Below are 22,535 nucleotides of genomic sequence, written 5' to 3'. Positions count from 1 at the left end.
TTAGAGTTACCTTACATGTGCCAAGCAGTTCTTCAATCATCCAAAGCTGCTAGTAGCATCCTCGTGAGACCATGGCAGAATGTGGATTGAAGTGGAGCAAGAGAGGACTAGCCATCAGAGAGGAATGGCAGTGCGGCTAACTTTCCAATGTACTAAAGAAATAAAGGATATATTGCACTTACCGGGCATGACGCAATATCCTTATTTCACTGCTTCAATGTTAAATACCTACAAAACTGAATGGAAATATCTGTTTCAGGCGTGCGAGTGAAAAGGGGTCTAACAGTCCTCTACCTTCCCAGATGTAACCGCATCTCTTGACGAGCAGCTTGAAAAGTCACTTCTTGAAAATGCTCCCATCAGAATCAATTTTGTGTCAGTCTTGCATACCAGAAGAATCAGAAATTACAGCAAAGAAATCATGAAAGACTTGTTTCACAAATATTTTCTCTGGAGCAGCAGATCCCTCCAGCATGACAATTAAGTACAGACCAGCAGAAATCGATGGCAAATCTTTTCAAGTCCATGCACAAAGTAAGATTGAAATACGTTTGATGGAATACAGCATTCCTCAAGATTCAAACCATCACGGTTAATGAATCATAAACTAGATGTTACAGAAACAAGGCAGTGTCACAAACTAACCCAGTTTTTTACCCAATGCTTCTCTGGAGTTTCACTTAAAACAGTCAGTGGCTCTGTCCACTTTCTTTGTCAACCCATCTACTTTGTTGTGGATGGCACGCCATACTTTAGATGGAAAATGTAAATTGCTTTAATATTTGGACTGAATGAAACAGATCTGAAAACACAATCATCTGATTGTGACGTTTGATGACAATAATAAGGGACACATAAACTCAAAAGGATGCCACTAAATGGATCACAGCTTGTAATGTATTGTTTCACAGGCAAGTTAACAGACCGTTTGCAGGAAGAGTGTGAGTATGCATTACAAGAGGGATGTCTGCTGTTGTGAGCATAATAACTGAGATTCTGATACAAGATGTTTGCTGGGAATCACCTTTACGGTGCAATAAACCTTTGTCAAGCTTCATTGTTTGGGAATGGATGACAGGAAGGAGATGAGAGCCGGAGAAGCAAAACCTGTTCAAATACAAGTTAACCTCATTTACACTCCTACCCAATGCTGAAGGGGTGGAGAAGAAAAACATTACTTACCCTTAATTACAGTTCTTCAGTGCTGGTTTCTTTCATATATCATGTGATCCGCACGCCTGCCCTTATGAGATTTTACCTATGCTGAAAACACTGGTGTATTACTGAAAATTGAAGATAGCTTTTGGGGGTGGCTCCTAGAGCCTATAATCTCATTAGCTACAGGGTAAGTGACCCACAATGAGGTGGACAGGCTACAATAATTAATGCAGTTCTGATTTTAAATTGCTGTCGAATTGGGACAAGGATGTACAGAATGCCAATGGGAATACTCAAACATGTGAACCTATGAAAGGGAACAATGGTAGATGGAGAGGAGGAATTACAGGAAAAAAGCTTTTTCTTAAAATTACTGTTCAGTTTATCTAGTAGGAGTTGGGGGAATCACTGTATATGGTGTGGGTGGCTGGGGAGTTCACTGCACTAAAATGTTCTGGTCGGGACAGTCACCTCAAAAATATGTGTTTTAACTGTATGTTAAAAGCGTGGAACTTAATGTTGGAAAAATGCATTAATATCAATAAAAATAACACTTAATATCATACAGAGTGAAAAGGGGCAACACATTGGGCCTCATTACGAATGTTGCGGTAAGGCAACAATGGCGCCGGTAGTTCTACCGGCGCCGTTGTTGCCATGATGCAACATTACGAGTTTGCTCGCGGGGGCCCTATGGGGGCTCAAATGGGAATGGGGACATACCGGGCCCCGCGAAAGGGAATTACCAGGCCCTCCAACGTCGGAATGGCCCGGTAAATCCCCTTTTGTGGGACCTGGACGCGGACCCGAGTTTGGAGGTAGCCATGCCCTTATTAAAGGCATGGCTACCTCCAAACTCGTAATGAGGCCCATTATTTATTGAGCAGCGTGCACTGTTGTGCCCTAGCGTTATTGGCAATTTAAAGATACAGTGGTTTTTTATGTTTTTGTGGTTGATATTTTTTTCTCCAGGTTTTTGTAGGCCAGTGTTTAGGGTCACTTCGCTTTACAGATAGAATCTGTTTGATCACTCCCATTAACGGCCCTCTGCTCTGACCTGGAGCTGCTTCACTTTCTTGTCTTCCGCAGAAACTCTAAGGCCTGTCTGCCTTCCTGGATACCGACAACAGTTCCAGGCGAATGGCAACTGTTGGATCACCGGTTGGGGCCATATAACAGAAGGAGGTATGTTGGAAAGGGCACTCCTTGCAAAATCCCTCACATGGTTATTGGCCATGTAGGTTGCAGCAGCGTTCTCGCTTCTGTTGTTTGGTTGAATTTTATCCCAGTTGCTTTGCCCATATGTACTAACCTTATCCCTAATTATTATATGTGTGTATAACTTTTTCTTAAGGTGGTTTTAACATTTATATGTCATCAGACTGGCTGAATGTTGTACCAGCCATTTCTACAGGTGTACCTTAGCACAGAGCCGTTGACTAATGACAAAAATATGTCTCCACCTCTTGAAGTCATTGCTTTTTGATTCTATTACATTCAAATTTGGTAGAGCATGTAGTCCACCATCTTGGGTCTCGGAGCGGTTTATGCAATAAAAGAGGCCCAAACCAACTGTTAACCAGGGCCCACACTCTTTTATAGACACCAAATATTCAGAACAAACTGCTTTGTTTGGATTATTGTAGGTCACATGAGTAGCCTTGCACAACATGTTTCATGCATTGCTCTTTTGTCTGGTGCGCTCTAATAGAAAAGAAGTAAATAAGGATGTTTATACACAGTTAAAATTACTTTTTGAAATAAATATTTCAGCAACTAAATCAGCATTCTGGAATAAAATATACAGGATTGTTGAGGAAAAAGGATCACTCACAACTCTTGTGGATTGGTGAACACTTTGACAGCACAAACCCAACAGCAACACCAGACACACATTCCGAATGTCCACTTCCCTTCGAACCCACCAGCCTTTATACCCACAAGGACACATGCTTTCCAATGTAAGGGGTGTTCCCAACAGGGCAAGGTTGCACACTGAATTCAAACTGCTAGCAAAGAACAAAGCCTCATTATATCAGCCTTTTAATCCAGCTATGCTCTTTCATGTAAACCAGAAAAAACAGTGAGGTCACCCTGTCGTAACTCAGGTAGTCAAGGTGCCCACACTTTTTGAAGATTCCCATACTCTTTCAGGCAAGCAAGAGCATTAGGATTATGATGAAGTCTGCTCCCCTATGCCGCTTTTCTTAAAAAGCAAGAGCCTAGACCCTGCTTGCATATGTCAAAAGGGAAACACGTCAGAAGCCAGACATGTGAAAGTGAGCATTCCAACACGCTAGGCGAGAGGCTTTCATTGCAGAGTATGTGCCACCGTGTCCACCTCACATAAGCATGACACACTGTTTAAGCATGGTAGGTTACAGGGCCTAGTGACTATAAAACTGCAGTGCCAGGCATGGGGAGTACATACACATTTTCATTTCCCAATGTTCCTCCACAGTCCCCTCCTATGAGACCTTGACTCCAGTCTCATTACAATCATCTCTAGAGGAACAAACATCACATTCCATCAAGTTGTAACACTTTATATCTTCTTCAACATGACAGTAAAGCATGTTGTGCCACTTCAGAACAGGTGTTACATAACCGATTGTAAAGGCTTTTGCCGACTGCCACGAGACTGGGGTATGAACATGGGCATGAACAGCCTTTCTGCCTGCATATAGGCCATCTTTGGCCTTTCCAACCCTCCACGCCCTCACCACGCTTGTCGGCTGCTTGCAGCTAGCTAGTTCCTCCTTCCCCCTCCTGCTGCCCGCCCTCACCGCATACCTTTGGTGTTCCACAGTTGACGAGATCCTGAACACCACATTTAGAGCTCTCCCCCAAGGCAGTCTTGTCCGGGCAATCAGCGAAGGGCACAGGCTAAGGGCGTTTAATCTGGGGGCCTACCACCCCTGTTTTCCTGTTCACCTTGGTGCCTCAACCCTGCAGGAGGCCAGGCGCTACAGCTACTCCCAGGTAAGTGACGCCTAATTTGTAGTTGACCGCAAGAACCCCAGAGGGTGATTTTGCCACTTTGTTATCACACCACTATTCATGTTTTGGCACACTTGTGTTGTGGCCCCCAGAGTGTCTCAAATGTAGGTGTTGCAGCTTGTTATCTCGCTACTGTTTGTATTTTGCCACTATTCGCATTTTGCAGACAAATGTAGGTTTTGCTGCCTGTTATCTTGCTACTGCCTGTATTTTGCCACTACTTGCATTTTGCTTCAGAGAGTGTTTCAAGTGTAGGTTTTGCTGCCTGTTATCTCGCCACTGTCTGTATTTTGCCACTGTTTGCATTTTGCCACAGTGTCCCAAATGTAGTATTTTCTGACTGTTATCTAGCCACTGCCTGTATTATGCCACTACTTGCATTTTGCCCCCCCCCCAGAGTGTCCCAAATGTAGGTTCTGCTGCCTGTTATTTCTCCACTGGCTGTAATTTGCCACTACTTGCATCTTGTCCCCAGAGTGTTCCAAAGGTAGATTGTGCTACTTTATCACACCACTATTTGTGTTTTAGCACACTTGCTTCTTACCCCCCAATGTGTTCACTACTAAAAACACTCTAATATTCTAAATACTCACCGTCAAACACTCAACAAATCACACACACACCTCCGCCCCAGAGGGGGAAAAAACTCTGCAAACTACAGACTGCGAGAACACCCAAAAGGAAACTAAACCAATCACACACAAAACATCCCATACAGACTCATGCACCAAGCAGCACATAACATCTAACAACTAAAAGCAAACCAGCACACAGTGGGCCTCATTACGACCCAGGCGGTAAGTTACCGCCTGGGCCGTGACTTTACCACCATGGCGTAAACTACGTTTATGTCATGGTGGTTGGCGGACTTACCGCCCCATTCCGAGGTTGCCAGGGCGGTAAGTCCCCAATCCCCATTTACCCTTTCCCATTCCCATTTTTGCCCCATAGGGCATAATGGGAGTGGGGAAGGCGTTAATTACGCCACCGTAAATTACGGTGGTGTAATTAACTCCATGGTCCCTTAGCGCCATGGATTTTAACACCTGCTAAAAGCAGGTGTTAAATCCGCCATGGCGCTAAGGGACCTCGTACTCGGGCGGTAAGGGTCGGCGCTGTTTACGCCGTCGAAAAACCCTTACCGCCTGAGTCGTAATGAGGCCCAGTGACTGCTTTTTCCAAACTGAAGCTACCAACAGCACATCAAATCACTCTTGCACTTTCCCCTCCCAATCCTACTAACTAAACTCTGCCAACCCCTTTTCTTTTTTGGATCCAGCAGAGTGCCTGGAGACCATGAAAATTGCAGTGGTGTTATATATAAATCCCAATAGCATAACACTATTGATAGAAAAGACAGCTCTAAGATGATGACAATGACTACAAGCAGGATCTGCCCGATATATGCTCCCAGGTATCCCCAACTTCCCATTGATCCACATCCCGAAGGACCAGGATGTCTCCGGCCTAGAGCGCAGTAGGCTTACAGTGTGCTGAATGTCAGTAATCATGTCAGAAATATTGCTTGCATAATCAGGTATAAAGTGCAGCTCTCACTATTTACAACTGCACAGATGCCTCCCTGGGAGGCCAGAACCATGTCTAATGCCGTAAGATTCTGAAGATCGGTGGTTCGGAGGGTTACCTGTTCCCTGGACAGCATAGACAAGGAGAGGGGGTGTCGCTTTGGCAATATCCACTACCACCAATGAGAGCTGGGTTAAAAGATTTCTATTTATTTTAATCCCTAGAGCCGCTATGGGGTAACCCTGGCCTGCAACAAAGTCATCCCATGAAATGCTTTGCTTACGACGAGCCTGTGCAGGGAATGTAAAGGTGTGGCGCACCTCTACATGTAGCAACTCCCTCCCCAATTGATGGGTAAACATGGGTATGCCTAATCTCCACAGATGAAATACGTTCCGAGATAAGTAGTATATCCAGCCTGGAAAAATGGGAAATTCTGGTAGAAGGCAAGTGCAACATTATCAATTACTACACTAGTGTTATTGGGAAGATAATACCTGCATCTGCTGGTTCCCATGAACACAGACACTTGGTTAGTATTAGACAGGAGACCCACTGCCGGAGATGATAGGTGGAGGGCAGCAGGTTTTCGGTGTACTAGGTTTGCCTCAGGGACACTTTGAGGACCCATGAATCCCAACGGGGACTGAGCATCCCGACATGGTTTCGGGTCTTGTGACTGGGAGACCAGCTTAAGGTCCACCCACCAAAAGGAAATCATGATGACAAATCCTGGGGCAAGTGGGCACACACCCAGCAGTTGATCACATTAGAAATACAAACATACTGCCAGGAGCGGTGCAAATATTGTGAGACAGGCATGTTCATCCGCCTCCAATTCCCTCAGGGTTAGCCGCTTCTCGAAGCAACGAGCTGGGGGTAGATCTCTCTCCACGGCAGGGGCCTCCCTCTGGAACAGCCTTCCTGCCTCCCTGAAACTTGAGGAGAACCATCTCCGGTTCCGGAAGCACCTCAAAACCTTCCTCTTTGCTTCTGCTTTCTCTCTCCCTCTCCCCTGCTGAACAGCTAATTTAATTCCTCACTGAAACTGCACTGATCCTGCAACTGGACCACTCTAAACGGCCTCGGCCCTGGGCCCTGCCACTCTCCACTTGCACTGATGCCCTGGAACCCCTTTGCACTGCGGGACTGTCTCTGTATCCCTACAGCCCCCCCCCTCCCCCAGCACTTGTTCTGCACTTACCTCACACTTGCCACCAGCTGGCCCTATTTATTTATTTATTACGTTACGCCACTTACCTTGTACTGCACTTCCCCCCCTCCCCTTCCCCTTGCACTTTTCCCCCTCCCCCACCCCTGCACTTGTGCGATCTGAATGACACCTGGCCTAGTAAGATCGTTGTCTGTCTCCCCTTGTCCCCCCCTCCCTGCCTCGTCGCGCCTTGAAACACATGCGCGTTACAAATACCATATCATATCATATCATATCATATCATATCATAAGAGTGACACAGACTCAAAGGTGTTTGTTTCAAAACCTTTATTTACTAAGGTTCCTGGGTTAGTGTAATGCCTGACAGGCCCTAACTGAAAAGGGATGGTTCCCTTAACTGATGTTTCAAAAGGCAGTCGATGTCTAATAGTCCAAAATAAAAACTGTCTCTAAACCTATGCTCTTTACAAAAATGTGATTGGAAGTCTTTAAAAAGGGAAATAGTGGTTTAATAGAAAATTGGAAACCAAAGTTGGTTTCAGGTGGTCTTCTCACCAGGTGTACTTTGGTCAATGTCACAAAAAAGAGTCCAATCAAAAAGGGATGTTCATAAGACCTTCTCCACAGAGCCCTTGCAGTGGTCTCAAAATACCTTCAGTGTCTTCGGGTTCGTTGTGGTTCCCTTCCCCAAGCTTCAACTTGTCCAAGTTCCAAATACCATGAAAGAAATATAAGGCAGTTCCTTTTGAAGCTGTTCAGGGTTCCTTCCACAAGCTTCAATCCTGTCAGCACTACAAAACAAGTCTGCAACTTGGTTGGGCCTCTCAGGGCTCCCTTCCCCATGCACAGGTCCCTTTCAGTTTCCAACACAAATTCAGTTTTGTGCAGTGGTAGAAGTGTACCAGCAAATGTAGTGTAGCTGTGACTCCGACGAGGGACAGAGTAGGCAGGAAGTGAGCAACGTGCAACACATTTTTCAAGGGTGGCAGCCATGCTCGTTGACAGCCAATTGAGTTGAAGCAGATGTAAGTTTAGCTGTAACTGCTATCTCGTGTTAAAGTGGAGAAGTGTGAATAAATAGTGGAACTGTTAACAGTAAAACATAAAAGTAGTGGCATGCCGCTCCCGACCATTCCCGCTCACTTCGACCACTGGTTTTGTCAGGATACACTTTGCTTTCTTTGTTAGCCACTCGGGGTTCCCTTCCCCAAACCTAGTCCCCTTTTTGGTTTCAAACACAAGTTCAACTTGCCAAGATCTATCTTTCCTTTTAAACACAGTTCTTTCACACACATCACATGGTTCCTTGCTCCTCCTAGGCATGACCACTCTGATCTGTAACCCATTTTTTAAATTCTTTATTCTTCTTTTTAAACCTTTCCCATTCAGGTGCTTCTTGCACACCTTCTTGTTTTCCTTGGCTTCTTGCTCATGCACACTTGCACCTTCCCTTTGCTGTTGCTTTTGTTCCACTGTGCACTTTTGCACTTTCCTTTGTGTTCTTATCGTGCCTCTTGTGCACCTCACATCCTTTTGCTTCACCGTGCACTCTTGCAAGTGTCCATTTTTTTCTCATGCTTCCTGCATGCCTAACACGCTGTCCTCTCTTTACTGTGTACGCTTTGCACTTTGCTTCATCCTACACGCTTTGCACTCTTTAAACTCTTCACATACCTTTCTTTTGCTTTTCTCTTATTCCGCGCTGCTAGCGCAACTTCCTTCCTTCGATTTCTCGTCTTCTTATTTCTTATACTTTCTGTCCTTCACACACTTTCAAACCTTTCCATGCTGCTTTAAAACTGTGTCTTTCTTCCACTCCGCTTCAGTCAAACACACGCTCCCTCAGTCAAACGCACACTCACGAGTTTCTCTCTCTCACTCACTAGGTAGCGTTGCGTTGACAAGCGGTTCCTCTGGATACACAGGGTTGAGGTCAGGGTCTCACCACCTGCCCCTCAGACGCCCTTGGGACTAGCACATGTCCCAAGGGAATGAGCATTTTCCCAAATGCCACTGCAGGATCCAGACTGCCTTACTCCGGCTCCGTGGAGGCACAGCTCCCTAGCCACGCTGCAGCCCCTTTCAAACACCCGGGCCAGCGTCTCAGCATGCCGTTCACCTCCAGGGTTTTACTCCTGCTGCTCTCTGCTCCTTGGCTTCTTGAGTCTTGACACCATCCCCAGCTCTCGTCCTTGTGAAAAACCACACCTTTTATAGTTAAAAAAACAGTCAAGTGGAGTCAGCTGTGAGTGATCATTATTAAATGCTTGACCCTGCCTAGCTCTATTAGTGGGACAACTTGAGGTCATTCTATAGTATGTTTCCCTTACTTTCCCATGTTGTTTCTATGGGTAATCTTTACTGCTCTTAGTTACCTCCTCCTCATATCAGTATTTGTTGGAGATGGGGTGAGATTGAAAATACCCCATGAAGGCTGAGGGAGAGTAGGTTGGGGCATTATTGGGACTGGGGGAATACCATGTCTTGCCCTTGGGTATCCTCTTCCCAATCCCTCATGACCCTCCTTCGCTTGTCCACCCCCCGGGTCGGGATCCAAAAGTGATGGCCCTTCCATGGCCACCCGAATGGAAGATCCTGAGGGAGTAGGTGGGAGAATACCATCAGGTTTCTCGCAATATATATCAACATTCCAACAACATTTATACTAACAGAGATAAAGTACAACATCATGCCTCTGGTGCTATTTGTCGATGGTCCTTTTCAAGCTTTAAGCCACATCCTCAGGACAATAGTTTGCAGGTTGCAGACAAAGTTAATTCACTAGTTCATTGAGGTAGATAAGGTACCTGACACTGGTTGAACTGTTCTCTGGACCACCTCTTCAGTCCAAAATGTTTATACTCTGTAGTACAAGTCTCACTGTTCCACAGTCACGCTTATCAAATGTCAAGCAGCAGAACCCAAAGCTCACAGTTAATGGTCGACAGATCCACCCAAGAATCCAAACTACAGACACTGAAAGTACCAGAGCCACACAAATATCAGCGTCATGGTAACGAAAAGCATGACCAATACGTGAAAGCAGCAAGGTCCTTCGCCTGCAGATGCTGGGGACCTTGCAGCATCAGCCTCTGCTCTCTGCTGTTGCACACCTCCTCAGAGGGACTCATCGTTGTTGGGGCAACAAATCCAGAGGTGAATAACTTCACTAGTTGTCACTTTGATCAGAAGTACTGACTCTTGATTCTTCCCGCGTGAATGCAGTGCATACCTCTGCACAGATGCGTGGTGAGGTCCAGTAGAAGTGGCTGCTGGAGATGGGATGCCAACAGTGGAAACTTGCTAGGTCTCATTCCTAGTTGTGCGTCGACTGCCTGCCGGAGAAGCCGTATCAACAACTCCCTCTGAGACTTTAGTGTGTAAAAAGATTCAGCAGCTGCGGCTGCCGGTTCTGTACATGTGCATATTGTCTGATCGAGGGCTGTGCCCTTGCTTTCTGATACTGACACACACTTGGCGGGGTCACTGGCAGTGGTGTCGGTGGTCGTGGAGGAATTGGAGCCAGTCTGCGGAAGACTGGTGGCCGGTGAGGTGATGTCATTAGCTGGGGGAGCGACCTTGCAACAATGTGCACATGAATCCAAGCCATATGCTGGGGCACTTCCTTGCTGAGTTGGTGGTTAACAAAACGTGAAAGGGACCACGCCACCACAGCTGAAGTGCAGACTTGCGCTGATGGCTTGTACTAGAACCCAGTGTCCTGGGTGCAGGGGGTGGCAGGGTCCCTTAGCAGGTTCAGGCAGTGCCTCACAAACCTGAGCATGAAGAGTTTGGACAGTTTTAATTAACATGCTACAATATGTCATCAAGGTGTCGTCCTCTAATGATAAACTCTGCATTTGGGGAACTGATGGAGGTGCAGTTCCCATTCTCATAGGGCGACCAGTAAGCATCATGTAACCCGACAACCTATGTTTACGCTGGGGATTGTTTCTCTATGCAAACAAAAACCGGGGCAGAGCATGGGGCCATTTCAACCAGGGCTCCTTGCACACTTGAGATAGCCTTAAGTTGAGATTGCCATTTTGGTGTTCTACATGTGCACTGGAACGAGGATGATAAGAACGGTGGATTTGTTGTCTTGTCCCTAGCCCTACAGATAAGGGGTGTATTGGCCACATTTACTCCCTGTAAATAGGCAAATAATCCCAAAAAATAAAATTAGGAAGTAAAAATACTTGCATAAAAAAATAGGAAACAGACACGTAGGACCATATGCCCTTGCTTACACCCACGCAGATCCAGGGATATGTTTGGACCAGGAGTGCACATAGTACCACAGGATGCTACTCTTATTATAACTGCCTGATCGGAAGAAGTAAACAAGTATCTTTTAATGTGCATGAATTACTGTTTTCCAGTTTTCCAGTTAAAAACATATTTTTACTTGCTTATCAGATACCCTCATTGGGAATTCGACATACATTTTTACTGCCTAAAAATATCAATTTTCTCCCAACTTAAAAAACATTGTAAAATAATCCCACTTTCAAATCCTATCTGCAGCACTGCTTGTCCCCAAAAGCTTTACACATCTCCCTGATAACCTGACCCATAAAGTGGGAACCTCAGTCACTGTCTACACATAAGGGCAATCCAAACCGAGGTATAAATTCAGCAAACAATTTCTTGGCCACAGTGACTGCATCTGATTTCCTACAAAGATAGGCCTCCACCCAACCAGAAAATACATTCACTATGACCATACAATAAAGATATCACATGCGTGTGTGGAGCTGTATGACGTCTGTCTGCATGTGTAAAAATTGATCCTCTGGTACAGGCCGTGCAGACGGCTTCGTAAGCATCTCTCTCCCAATACTGTGGGTTAGGCAAACAATACAATTCTCACTACAATTCTGAGCCATAGTGGCAAACCCATGAGCCATCCGATCTCGTAACTGTTAAAAAGTGGCATTTTTACCTGAATGGGCCACACCATGAGTCTCATGGACTAAGTAGGGGAGAAGTACCTTGGGTGCCACCATGCAGCCATCTGGGGGACACCTCAGAGAATCTCCCCTGGGTACACAATTACGTTATGTCCAGGTCACCTTTTCAGCTTCAGGAGCTTGATCTTGGAGTATTGCCAGACTGGCCATGGAAGGTATAGGTGACTGTGGAACTGCAACACAAACGAGACATTCATTAGAAGCCATGGGCCCTCTCAAGGCCACTGAACGAGCTGCACCATCAACCAAATCATTTCCATGGGTTGAAAATGACTGTGAGGGATTGTGCCCTTTACACTTCACGATAGCTACTGCTGCAGAGAGTAACAAGGCGTCCAATAATGCTGACACATATTTTCCATTTAGGATTCGGGTACGTGTGGATGTTAACTACCCTCGCTGCTTCCACAAAACTCCGAAGTCGTAGACCACGCCGTGGGCAACCTGGAATCGGTGTGGATCGTGACTGATTTATCCCAGAGTATACACGCGGGTGAGAGCCATGAGCTTGTCCACTTGAGCTGACTTAGCCACAGGTAAACAGAATGCTTCTAGTACAGCATGGGGGTCACACAGAATATCCTGAAACCAATTCCCCCTTTTCAGGCACACAGATGCATGATCCATCCACAAACAGAATCAGATCAGGATTAAGCAAAGGTGTATCAGCCAAGTCCGCATAGGGAGACAAAGTTATTTCCACAACAACCTGACTTCTTTTGGCTCCACATCCTCCGGGGTAGGTAACAGTGAAGCAACGTTTAGAACTGAACCATGATTCAGGGTGGCATTGGCAGCAGAGATGAGCAACTTCTTGTAGTGTGTAAGGTGTGAATTTGACACATGCTGTGTCTTTTCCTTAAGTAACAGTGGCAATACTGCACGAGGAACAGAAAGAGTCACAGGAGGGCCTTTTACCAGGGTGTCTGTTTTCTCCACCAAATGTGCAGCAGTGGCAACAGCTCACAGACATGCTGGGAGTCCTGCAGCTACGGGGTCTAACGCTACACTATGATAAGATACAGGCCGGTGCTTATCACTTCGTAAGTGAGTCAGCACACCTAGTGCAAACCCTCTGCATTAGTTGCATAATAAGACAAAGGGCCTGCTATAATCCGGCACAACTAAAGCCAGAGCCGTTACGAGTGCTTGCTTAATGGTGACAAAGTCATCTTCAGCTTTCTGAGACCATGGCAGGGGTTTGGGATTGAATCATGTGTGGGGTTTTGGAGAGTCTTTACTATGGAAAAATAAACCAGGAACCACTGCCTACAGAATGTTTCTGTCTTCAGTAAGCCCACTTCTTGATGGGCCATCACAGTTCCACTCAAACTCCAAAAGGTCACCCAAGACTGGAGTACTAATTGCACACTACAGTCTAGGGTAGAGCCCTAACGGTGGGGAGGATATATGACCCTGCACCGTCCGTGTGCAAAAAAAAGTAATCCCATAGTTCGAAATCAAAGTTCAAAATCAACTCCGGTATACAAGAGGAAAATATTCAAAAGGGTCTTTGCACAATGTGTAGAAGAGGTAATCCAAGGAACACAAAAGTAGCAAAGAGAGAACATTTTAGGCTCAACACGAAGCATGGAAGAAAACACCGGGACACGTTGAAGAGCGCTAAGCACTAATTCAATCCCTGCATTGACTTGTTAGCACATACGCTCACGCATAGCCCCGAGTAATAGCATAACGTGAGCATAGAGATGTATGGGGCTTGTAGTCTGGGAACATGCAGTCTTCCCCAGCAGAGATGCCAATTCGCCCACTAAATACAGCTTGTCATGGTTCATAAGGAGAAATTCTGACACCATCCCGAGGAACGCTCTCATCTGCTTCTTTGTTTGGGTCTTAGGGACCTTCTGGATTGCTGCAATTCGATCCTGAGACAATAGTATGTCCCCTGCAGAAATCTCATGGCCCAGATACCGCACCCACGGCAGACATAACTTTAATGTGTTTTAGCTGACTTGTGACCCTTTTCAGCGAGTACTGTCAACTGAACCATTGTGTCTTCCTCACATTGTTCAAAGGAGGGGGAAGCTAAGAGTAAATCATCTACTTATTGCACCAGCGTTGACCCTTCTGGAATGGAACAGAAACCGTGTCTTTCTTCAAAAGTTTGACAAACAACCTAGGGCTTTCCACATAACCCTCTGGAAGCCTTATGAACATGTACTGAGTTGATTTATGGGTGAATGAGAAAAGATACTGTCAGGATGTATATGTATACAGAAAAATGCTGAACGCAAATCCACAACAGGAAAATATTTGGCTGCATATGGAATACAAGAGAAAATAGTAGCTGGATTGGGCACAACCGCAAAATGCAGGCAGCACTGCTGCATTAACTGCACCTACGTTGTGAATAAACATAAACTCTTTACCTGGTTTCTCAGTAGGCAAAATCATAGTATTAGAGGGGTTGTGAGTTGGGACAACAATACTCTGCTGGAGAAGGGATTCTATCAAAGGATGAATATCCTCTTCAGCCTTTCTGGAAATAGGATACTGCAGTACACATGGCATGGACTTGGCAGGGTTCAGGGTAATTTTAACTGGTTCAGCGTTGACCATATATCCAGGATCATTTGCATGGGTTGATCATAATTTGATTGTGCCTCAGTCTAACAGCAGGGCAGTGAGTCAGGCTCCAGTGGAAACGTTGATGGGACGGAGGAGTGGGGGTGTGATGAGTAGTCATGCCGACTGGAGGTGGCAGGCTGGTCCGCAGAGTCCAAAAGGGCGATCCTCTGTAATACTGCCAGCACATCATGCCTCTTATGAGCTGGAATGTCAAGATATACACCAACCGGGGAATAGTAAATAGAGCAGCTCAGTTTACATAACAAATCTAATCCAAACAAATCCACAGGGGAACAAGGGCTCAGCAAGAAAGCATGTTGGTCGGAAATGGGACCTATTGTAACCTTAAGCAGAGGGGACACAGGATGAGGTATTAGAGTCCCTCCTATGCCCAAAACATTAACTACCTCAGCAGAAAGCATCGTTCGTGAAAACTCAAAATCTCTTAAGATGGAGCGTGATGCCTCAGTGTCAACCCAACATGACATTTTCTGACCTGTAGTCCACATACGGGCAGTAGGATCAATCGAAATGAGCGGTGCAAGATGTTCAGGGACCCCTTGCCAATCCTAAACATCAGCCTATAGCACTGCGGTGTGGGCGGGAAACTTGCCATTTCCCTTGACGTGGGTGGCTGCCCGCCTTAACCATCATACTCAGGCTGATGTGGACACACATATTTCCAGTGTACAAACTCTTTACAATAGTTGATTGTTCGCTATACGTGTTGGTGTAACACTGTTCAGCAGTTTGAAAAGAAGAGTGGAAAACTTTGCTGTGCGCCCAACTACATTTTTCATTAAATTTCTAGTAGAATGGTTCAATTATTGATTCTTCAGTTATAAATTTGACAAGACAACTGTTGCCGGTTTGAAATATCTTTAATGCAAAGCCGAAATTTTTAACAAATTAAAGTGTGCCCTCGACACGTGTTTCACTGTCATAAGGTTGCTGACAGATCTTCAGGAGGGATAAGCCTTTTGTTTGGCTTTGACTTACAAAACAACTATGAAAAAAACAGAAGGATAATCTTTTTAAGAAATAGTATTGTTGATCTTATCTTAAATAACTACATTTTGCAAACATTTTCACTGAATAGAGCATATGGTTGCCCATTGAATCAAGGACTACCTCATGTAAACTGATGGTTGTTGTACTTACTATAGTGCTTTTATGCCCTGGTGCAAACGACTGAGGCGCTCCTATCCCTCTTCCCTGTCCTCGGCCACCCAGAGCGTGGCGAAACCCTCCCCTTCCCTGGGGAGGTTGCAAACTCTGGATTTGCAATGCCATTAACTGGGCTCTATTAGTTTATTTTTGGCTATCAACCTTCTCATGAAAATGCAGTGCAGCCAACAAAACCTCTGCTAATCATTTTCCCTCCCATCCTAGCAACAATGGCTTAATTCCTTCAGACACTTACAGTTGCAGTCCCTTCACAAACTGGCCCACCACAGTTTGCAGTGCTATCAGAGCCGCATCCACAATTCCAGAATACGGTTTGCACGTACTTTTAGCAAACAGTCTGTGGGGAATACTACTACTAGCAACTGATTTAGATCAACACAAGTGGGGTGAAAAACAGTGAATAATGACATGCGATTCTTCCTGAAACTTAACAAGGTCTTCTTGTATCTTTGGAATCCTTTGAACAATGTTAAACAAATCAGTAACGCACCATGGGGCATGTACTGTCATTATAGTATCTCTCTCTCCCAGGAGCTGTATGAGCGGGTACGAGTGGTAATATTAATCTTTGTGTTTGCAGACCCTTCAAACGTGCCAAAGGATGGGGAGAAGAGCCTAGAAATCCGGGCTCATATTTAGGGAGTAAATGGACCTTCCATGGTCTATATTGGGGCAGACTGATGATGTGTTGGCCATTGAGCAGAGCCCTGACTAACCAATCGCCTGCCAGGTGCTTCATTAAGAATAGCCAGATTGTATCTGTACAAAATATCTTCATGACTTTCCTTTAACAGGGGCTCCCCTTGGAGTCCAGGATATAATCTCTTGTAAGAAGGATAATAGAAACCCACTGTGTATTGGCGCTGGAGCCGTGAGTGATTCAATCACATCTGGTTGATTTCGATAAATGAAGGGTCAAGACACTTGATTGTGTATTAAGTCTTGATTTAATCAGCATGTAATTGCCAGTGTTTAGCTGGGCATGCATAGTGCTGATCACATGAGGAAATCCAACACATATTTCGACCGTAGGTCTTTATCAAGGCTATGCAAAATGATGGTGAGGTGCAAGTGTTTGTTGGCGACATAGTAAGTTTCCATTACATAACGCGATGCAGCATGTTATGTGACATCAAGTAAAGTGATATAAACATACATGTTTCATGTTTATATTGTGATTAATGTGTCGAGTGGTGTTGTGACAGGAGGACCATCAGAATTTTGATATATACATCATTAAAAATCATGGTAGATAAGTTTTTGCACCAAGGAAAGACACGACATAAGATGATTGGAAAGGGCAGAAAGAAGAAGGCTGGTTAGCTTGCGTGGCTCAATTCAGTTGTTGCTTAATCAATGGCTGGTAAGATATCTTACCGGAGTATTTAGCTGAGTGCTGGTCCTTGAATAAGGATGCTGGATGTTCACTGGGGCGGAGGAAAAAGAAGAGGGACCGAGTTCAAGATAGCATGTTAGCATAGGGCTGGTTGGTGACTGAGCGAATACTGCAGAGTGGAGGGTGATAAATGAGGGTATCACGCTGGTACCTGGGTTAGTGCTTGTGACTAGATGTAAGGGAGGGGAGTTGCTGTCACCAGTAGTGGCGTTTACCCAATATATGAGGGTGACCTCCCGAAGTGGAACTGGAGGAATTTGTGTGTTGGGCCAATGGGGCAGTGGTGACAGTGGTCCCAAGGATAATTTAGGTCAGCCTTAGCAAAATATCAGTGACAGAGTCAGAGTAGTTGACTTGCACTAGGCGCAATGGTGCAAGTGTGCAATTCTAAATGTTGCATAGGAGTATAGGCTTGAAGGCATGGGAGAGGCTATTGTTGAGAGGTAGCAGGGCGGGCAGCGGTGGGGGGTAATTGTGTGCAATCTGTGCTTGGGATGGTGGGTTTACCAAATGCCGGTGTACTGTTCTAGTGGCAAGATGAACGTGCTGTGTACACGTTGGAGTGGGCCCGGACTGTGGTGGAAGCACCGGACCAGTATTGACTGAGTGCGATTTGCAGCAGCGACATAGTGGGGCGAGGGATCCGTAATGGAGTAGACAAGGCAGACCCCTGTGGGGCATAATGTAGCAGATCAAAGCGGTTGGCAAGTGGGGATTTGAAGTAGAGGCAAGACTAAGCATTGGGCATTCTGTTGAGGCATAAAGATAGCATGTTCATGTGCTGGATGGCCGCGTGTTACGGTGATCATGGAAGGTAGCGTATGCCATGCACAGTAAGGCATCTGTACGGGCCAGTTGTGTTAGTCAACCGGTTCCATTAGGGGCAGGGAGTCGGGCTCCAGTGCAAACGTAGGTTGGAGGGAGGAGTGGGGGTGTGTTGAGTAGTCATGCCGATCAGCCAGAGGATGCTGGCAATGTAATGAGAACTCGACGAGTATCGAACGAAAAATAAAAAATGAATTGAATAAGTGGCATGTGTGCGGGGTGCTGGTCGCGTGAGTTGGAAATGGTAAATGATGTGCACACGTGGTAGGCGAACGCGTGCAATGGCCGCGGCCAGGTGTATTAAGTGCATCAGTGTTATGAAGGCTAAATCAGGCCCAGAGAGGGCATCCTGCTGCTTACCTGGAAAGCCTGGAGTGCTGCAGGAACAAGATGCGCGGTCATGGTGATCTTATGATCCTGTCCGCCATCTTGGTTCTGTTGTTAAATAAGATGTGCCGGCTGGACGGTCCTCAGTAAGCTGGAGGCGGATTGGTTGTCACGTGGAGCAGGGAGGGAATGGGAATGGATGGTGGGCGGTGTCCAATGTTAGTTTACTCTTAAAGGAAAGTGAAGTAATTAACAGATTGAGTTATGTGTATGTGCTGGGCGAACCTGAGATAAGGGTTGAGATGTATTTGTAAGTGCAGGTTAGCTGAAAAGGCATACTTAGGGTTAGGGTTCATAACACTGATGCACTTAATTCACCTAGCCACAGCCATTTCACGCATTCGCCTCCCACTGTGTGAACATCATTTACCATTTCCAGCTCACGCAACCAGCACCCCGCACAAACATCACATATTCAATTCATTTTTTATTTTTCGTTTGTTACTCGTTGAGTTCCCATTACTTTGGCAGCATCCTCAGCCGATCGGCATGACTAATCACCACACCCCCAATACTCCCCCGCCAACGTTTCCACTGGAGCCCGACTCCCTTCCACTAGTCGAACCGGTTGACTAATGTAACTGGCACCACATAGATGCCTTACTGTACATGGCATGTTCTACCTTCCCTGACCACCTTAACACACAGCCATCCGGTGCATGGACATACTATCTTTATGCCTCAACAGAATGCCCAATACTTAGCCTTGTCTCCACTTCAATTCCCCACTTGCCAACCGCTTCGATCTGCCACATTATGCCCCACAGGGGTCCGCCTTGTCTTCTCCATCGCAGATCCCGGGCTCCACTATGTCGCTGCTGCAACTCGCACTCGGTCAATACTGGTCCGGCGCTTCCACCACAATCCGGCCCCACTCTGACTTGTACACAGCACGTACATCTTGCCACTGGAACATTACTCCAGCATTTGGTAAACCCACCATCCCAAGCACAGATCACACACAATTGCCCCCCCCCCTGCCTGCCCTGCTACCTCTCATAATAGCCTCTCCCAAGCCCTCATGGCTATACTCTTATGTAACATTAAGAATTACACACTTGCACCATTGCGCCTGGTGCAAGTCAACTACTCTGACTCTGCCACGTATATGTTTCTAAGGCTGACTTAAATTATCCTTGCGACCATTGTCCCCACTGCCCCAACGGCCCAACACACAATTGCCTCCAGCTCCACTGCAGGAGGTCACCCTCGTTTCTCGGGCAAACGCCACTACTGGTGATGGCAACTCCCTTCCATCACATCTAGCCACAAGCACTAACCCAGGCACCAGCGTGATATTTATCACCCTCCACTCCGCGGCATTCGCTCAGTCACTGACCAGCCCTATGCTAACATGCTGTCTTGAACTCGGTCCCTCTTGTTTTTCCTCCCCCCCCAGTGGCTATCCAGCATCCTTATTCAAGGACCAGCACCCAGCTAAATACTTTGGTAAGATATCTTACCAGCCATTGATTAAACAACAGCTGAATTGCGCCAACCAAGCTAACCAGCCTTCTTCTTTTTCCCCTTTCCCATCATCCTATGTTGTGTCTTTCCTTGGTGCAAAAACGTATCTACCATGATTTTTATTGATGTATATATCAAAATGCCAATGTTGCACATGTCACAACACCACTCACCACATCACAATATAAACATGAAACATGTATGTTAATATCACTTTACACATTGTCATGTAGTATGCTGTGTCGCAATTTGTCACAGAAGCTTACTATGTCACCAAAAAACACTTGCACCTCACCACCATTTTGCATCGCCTTGAGAAAGACGTACGGTCGAAATACGTGTTGGCTTTCCTCATGTGATCAGCATTATATGTGCCCAGCTAAACACTAGCAATTACGTGCCGATTAAATCAAGGCTTAATACACAATCAAGTGTTTTGACCCTTCATTTATCGAAATCAACCAGATGTGATTGAATCACTCACGGATCCAGCGCCAATACACACAAGGTTTCTACTATCCTTCTTACCTCGACATACAGCAATCTGTGTGCTTGTTTCACTGAAACCCTGTACCCTGCAGCAGGAAGAAATCAGGCCTCTTTGAGACCCAGTCTAGCGCAGGGGTCCGCTTTTCCTACAAGCACACAACCACCATTTGCATATGATCGTTGGTAACCTGTCTTATGGGTCGGTACCTGCAGGTTAGACTGTTCGGTTTTCAAAACTTTTACTTGCTCCTGGAGCTTCTCTTCATTGTCTTTTAGCGTCTTGGTTTTAGATTCAGTCTGTCTTTTATTAACTTCGGTATACCACTCGAGATAACTATCTCATTGGCGTTGGTGTACATGTGCGCCATTCTTCTCTAGCACTGTAAGCAAATTAATCATCCTGTCTAAATCAAAAGTGCCTTCATGGGAAAAGTGCCTAGGTGAGTCAGTCTGTGTATATTTGTGTCATTGTTCCAGTGCTTTTGGCGAATAGTGTGTAAACATGAAGTGTGCTGGACTTCCTTTAGGAGGAAGTGACACTTGTCTAGTCTGCTCTGAAGCCATTCTCTTGTGGTAAGACAAGATATCGCTTATTACGGTTCCAAGTGCGTTCCTAACTCTGTCTGCTTCTGGACGCTCTCGAGTTTGTCGCGTATGTACGGCTCATCAGTTTAACCACTTTGCTGCATCTATCCAGAGGCTCAGGTATCACATCCAGCCTCCGTTCCTCCCCCAGTACTATGTGAGAAACCTTAGGGCATCTTCACATCCACTCCCCTTGTATCCTCTTCTTAGGTGGCCAGGGAAAGGCCATTGCTTCTAGATCCTGACCCTTGGGGAGGAGATGCAAGGGAGGGTCAAGTGGGTGGAGGGTCCTTGGGGAGTGGGGAGAGGATGGCTTTAGGCGAAGCATGGTATCCCCCTTTCCCTAGTGATAATAAACGCTAGCCTCCCCCTACCTTCATAGGTTTTTTTTCCATGTATGTCCTCTTATTTCCCTTCTTTCACACCACTCTGGTGCTGAGACGAGGAAGAGGCCTGGAAACTATTGCGAGGGTCAGGCATGTCCAGAAAACATCAGTTATTGCGGTCAGGCAATTGAACTCAAGGGCTCACACCTGCAACCTGTTAACAGGTCACAGATGCATAAAAGGTGGAGCCGCCAGCAAGGAAGGGGAAACCAGCAGGAGAGAAGAAGGGCTGGGAGAGACGGGCCTGAGAGGGGAGAATTCCTGCCCAGAAGGGGGCTGCTGGAGGCCAGGATGCCGGCTACTGCCGAGGAGAGACGGTGACGCTGGGGCCCGGGCGAGCCGTGAGAGGTTCAAGGCTGCCAGAGTCTCCTCTGCCGGCTGCCCACAGCCGTATCTGTGAGGCACTGAAGACTCCCAAGTGCTGCAGGCCACCGGTAGCATCAGTGAGTGAAGAGCAGAGCTACCGGCAACCCACAGCAAGATTCGCAGAAGGCGAGCGTTGTTCGCAAGCTCTGGAAAAGTGTGCACAGAGCCGAAAAATGCAAGGAGAACAAAGAAAGAGGACAATCGGAGGAGCTTCCGAGGACCGGCGAATGAATTGAAGGCACCACTCGTACCAGGGCACTACCAGGGCTATTACTAGGCATATGGTAATGCCGGATTAACTGAATTATGTGTACAATTGATGGTGAACCCAAAGTGAGGGGGTTTTGAACACCATGAGTGGGCGCTGAACTATAAGTGAAGGAACTTAAATATAAAGCAATCATTATTGAATACTGAACTAAAGGAAAGCTTTGATAAGCCTACAAATGAAATGAAAGCATATGTGAAACACACATAATGAACACTTAAAGATAAAGAATGAATCTTTATGAATAAAGTAAAAACCAAGTAATGAGCACTTATGAAGATTGTGAAAGCTAGGTGGTGGAAGAGAGTGAGCACAACAGAGTGAGTTGTGTGGAAGAACGCACAGTGGAAAAGCCAAGAGACTGTCGAGGAATAGCCAAAGGGAATGTAAACCAGAGCACAGGTGCAGTGAAAGAGAAACCTGTGTGGGCAAGAAAGCCTAGGGTTATCGGTTGTGTGACCTGTAATGGGTGGAACGTGTGGTCCGACAATGCGCCTAGACCGAAGATACCCTGTCTGGAAAAAACAAGGAAAGTAAAGATAAACCATCTCCACTTTTGAATTCGATTGCTGAAGTGAAAGGGAAAGATAGCAGACGGTAAAACTATTGACGAGCCTGAAGGATTGTAAAGTTGAACTGGAACTGGTTTTGAGACTTAAGAGACTTGAACTGATTGTCAGTTGGCAAGCTGGAAGAGCTGATGTCTTGGGAAAGGTAGACTGGAGACATTGGAAACTGGGTTGTCGCCTTGGGGAAG

General features: G+C 46.0%; 1 protein-coding gene across 1 annotated transcript in view; it reads left to right on the top strand.

Moving 5' to 3' along the window:
• LOC138521623 (transmembrane protease serine 5-like) overlaps positions 1 to 22,535 on the top strand; it is a 248,955-nt gene that overhangs the window by 192,713 nt on the left and 33,707 nt on the right. Inside the window, exon 11 of the mRNA XM_069634585.1 lies at positions 2,248 to 2,343. Coding sequence (XP_069490686.1) covers positions 2,248 to 2,343 — 96 coding nt within the window. The remainder of the gene's footprint in view (positions 1 to 2,247; positions 2,344 to 22,535) is intronic.

Source organism: Ambystoma mexicanum, chromosome 1q (genome assembly GCF_040938575.1).
Source record: "Ambystoma mexicanum isolate Mex_15411 chromosome 1q, UKY_AmexF1_1, whole genome shotgun sequence".
NCBI lineage: Eukaryota > Metazoa > Chordata > Amphibia > Caudata > Ambystomatidae > Ambystoma > Ambystoma mexicanum.
Note: the sequence above shows the minus strand (reverse complement) of the source record. Positions and strands in the feature narration are given on the sequence as shown.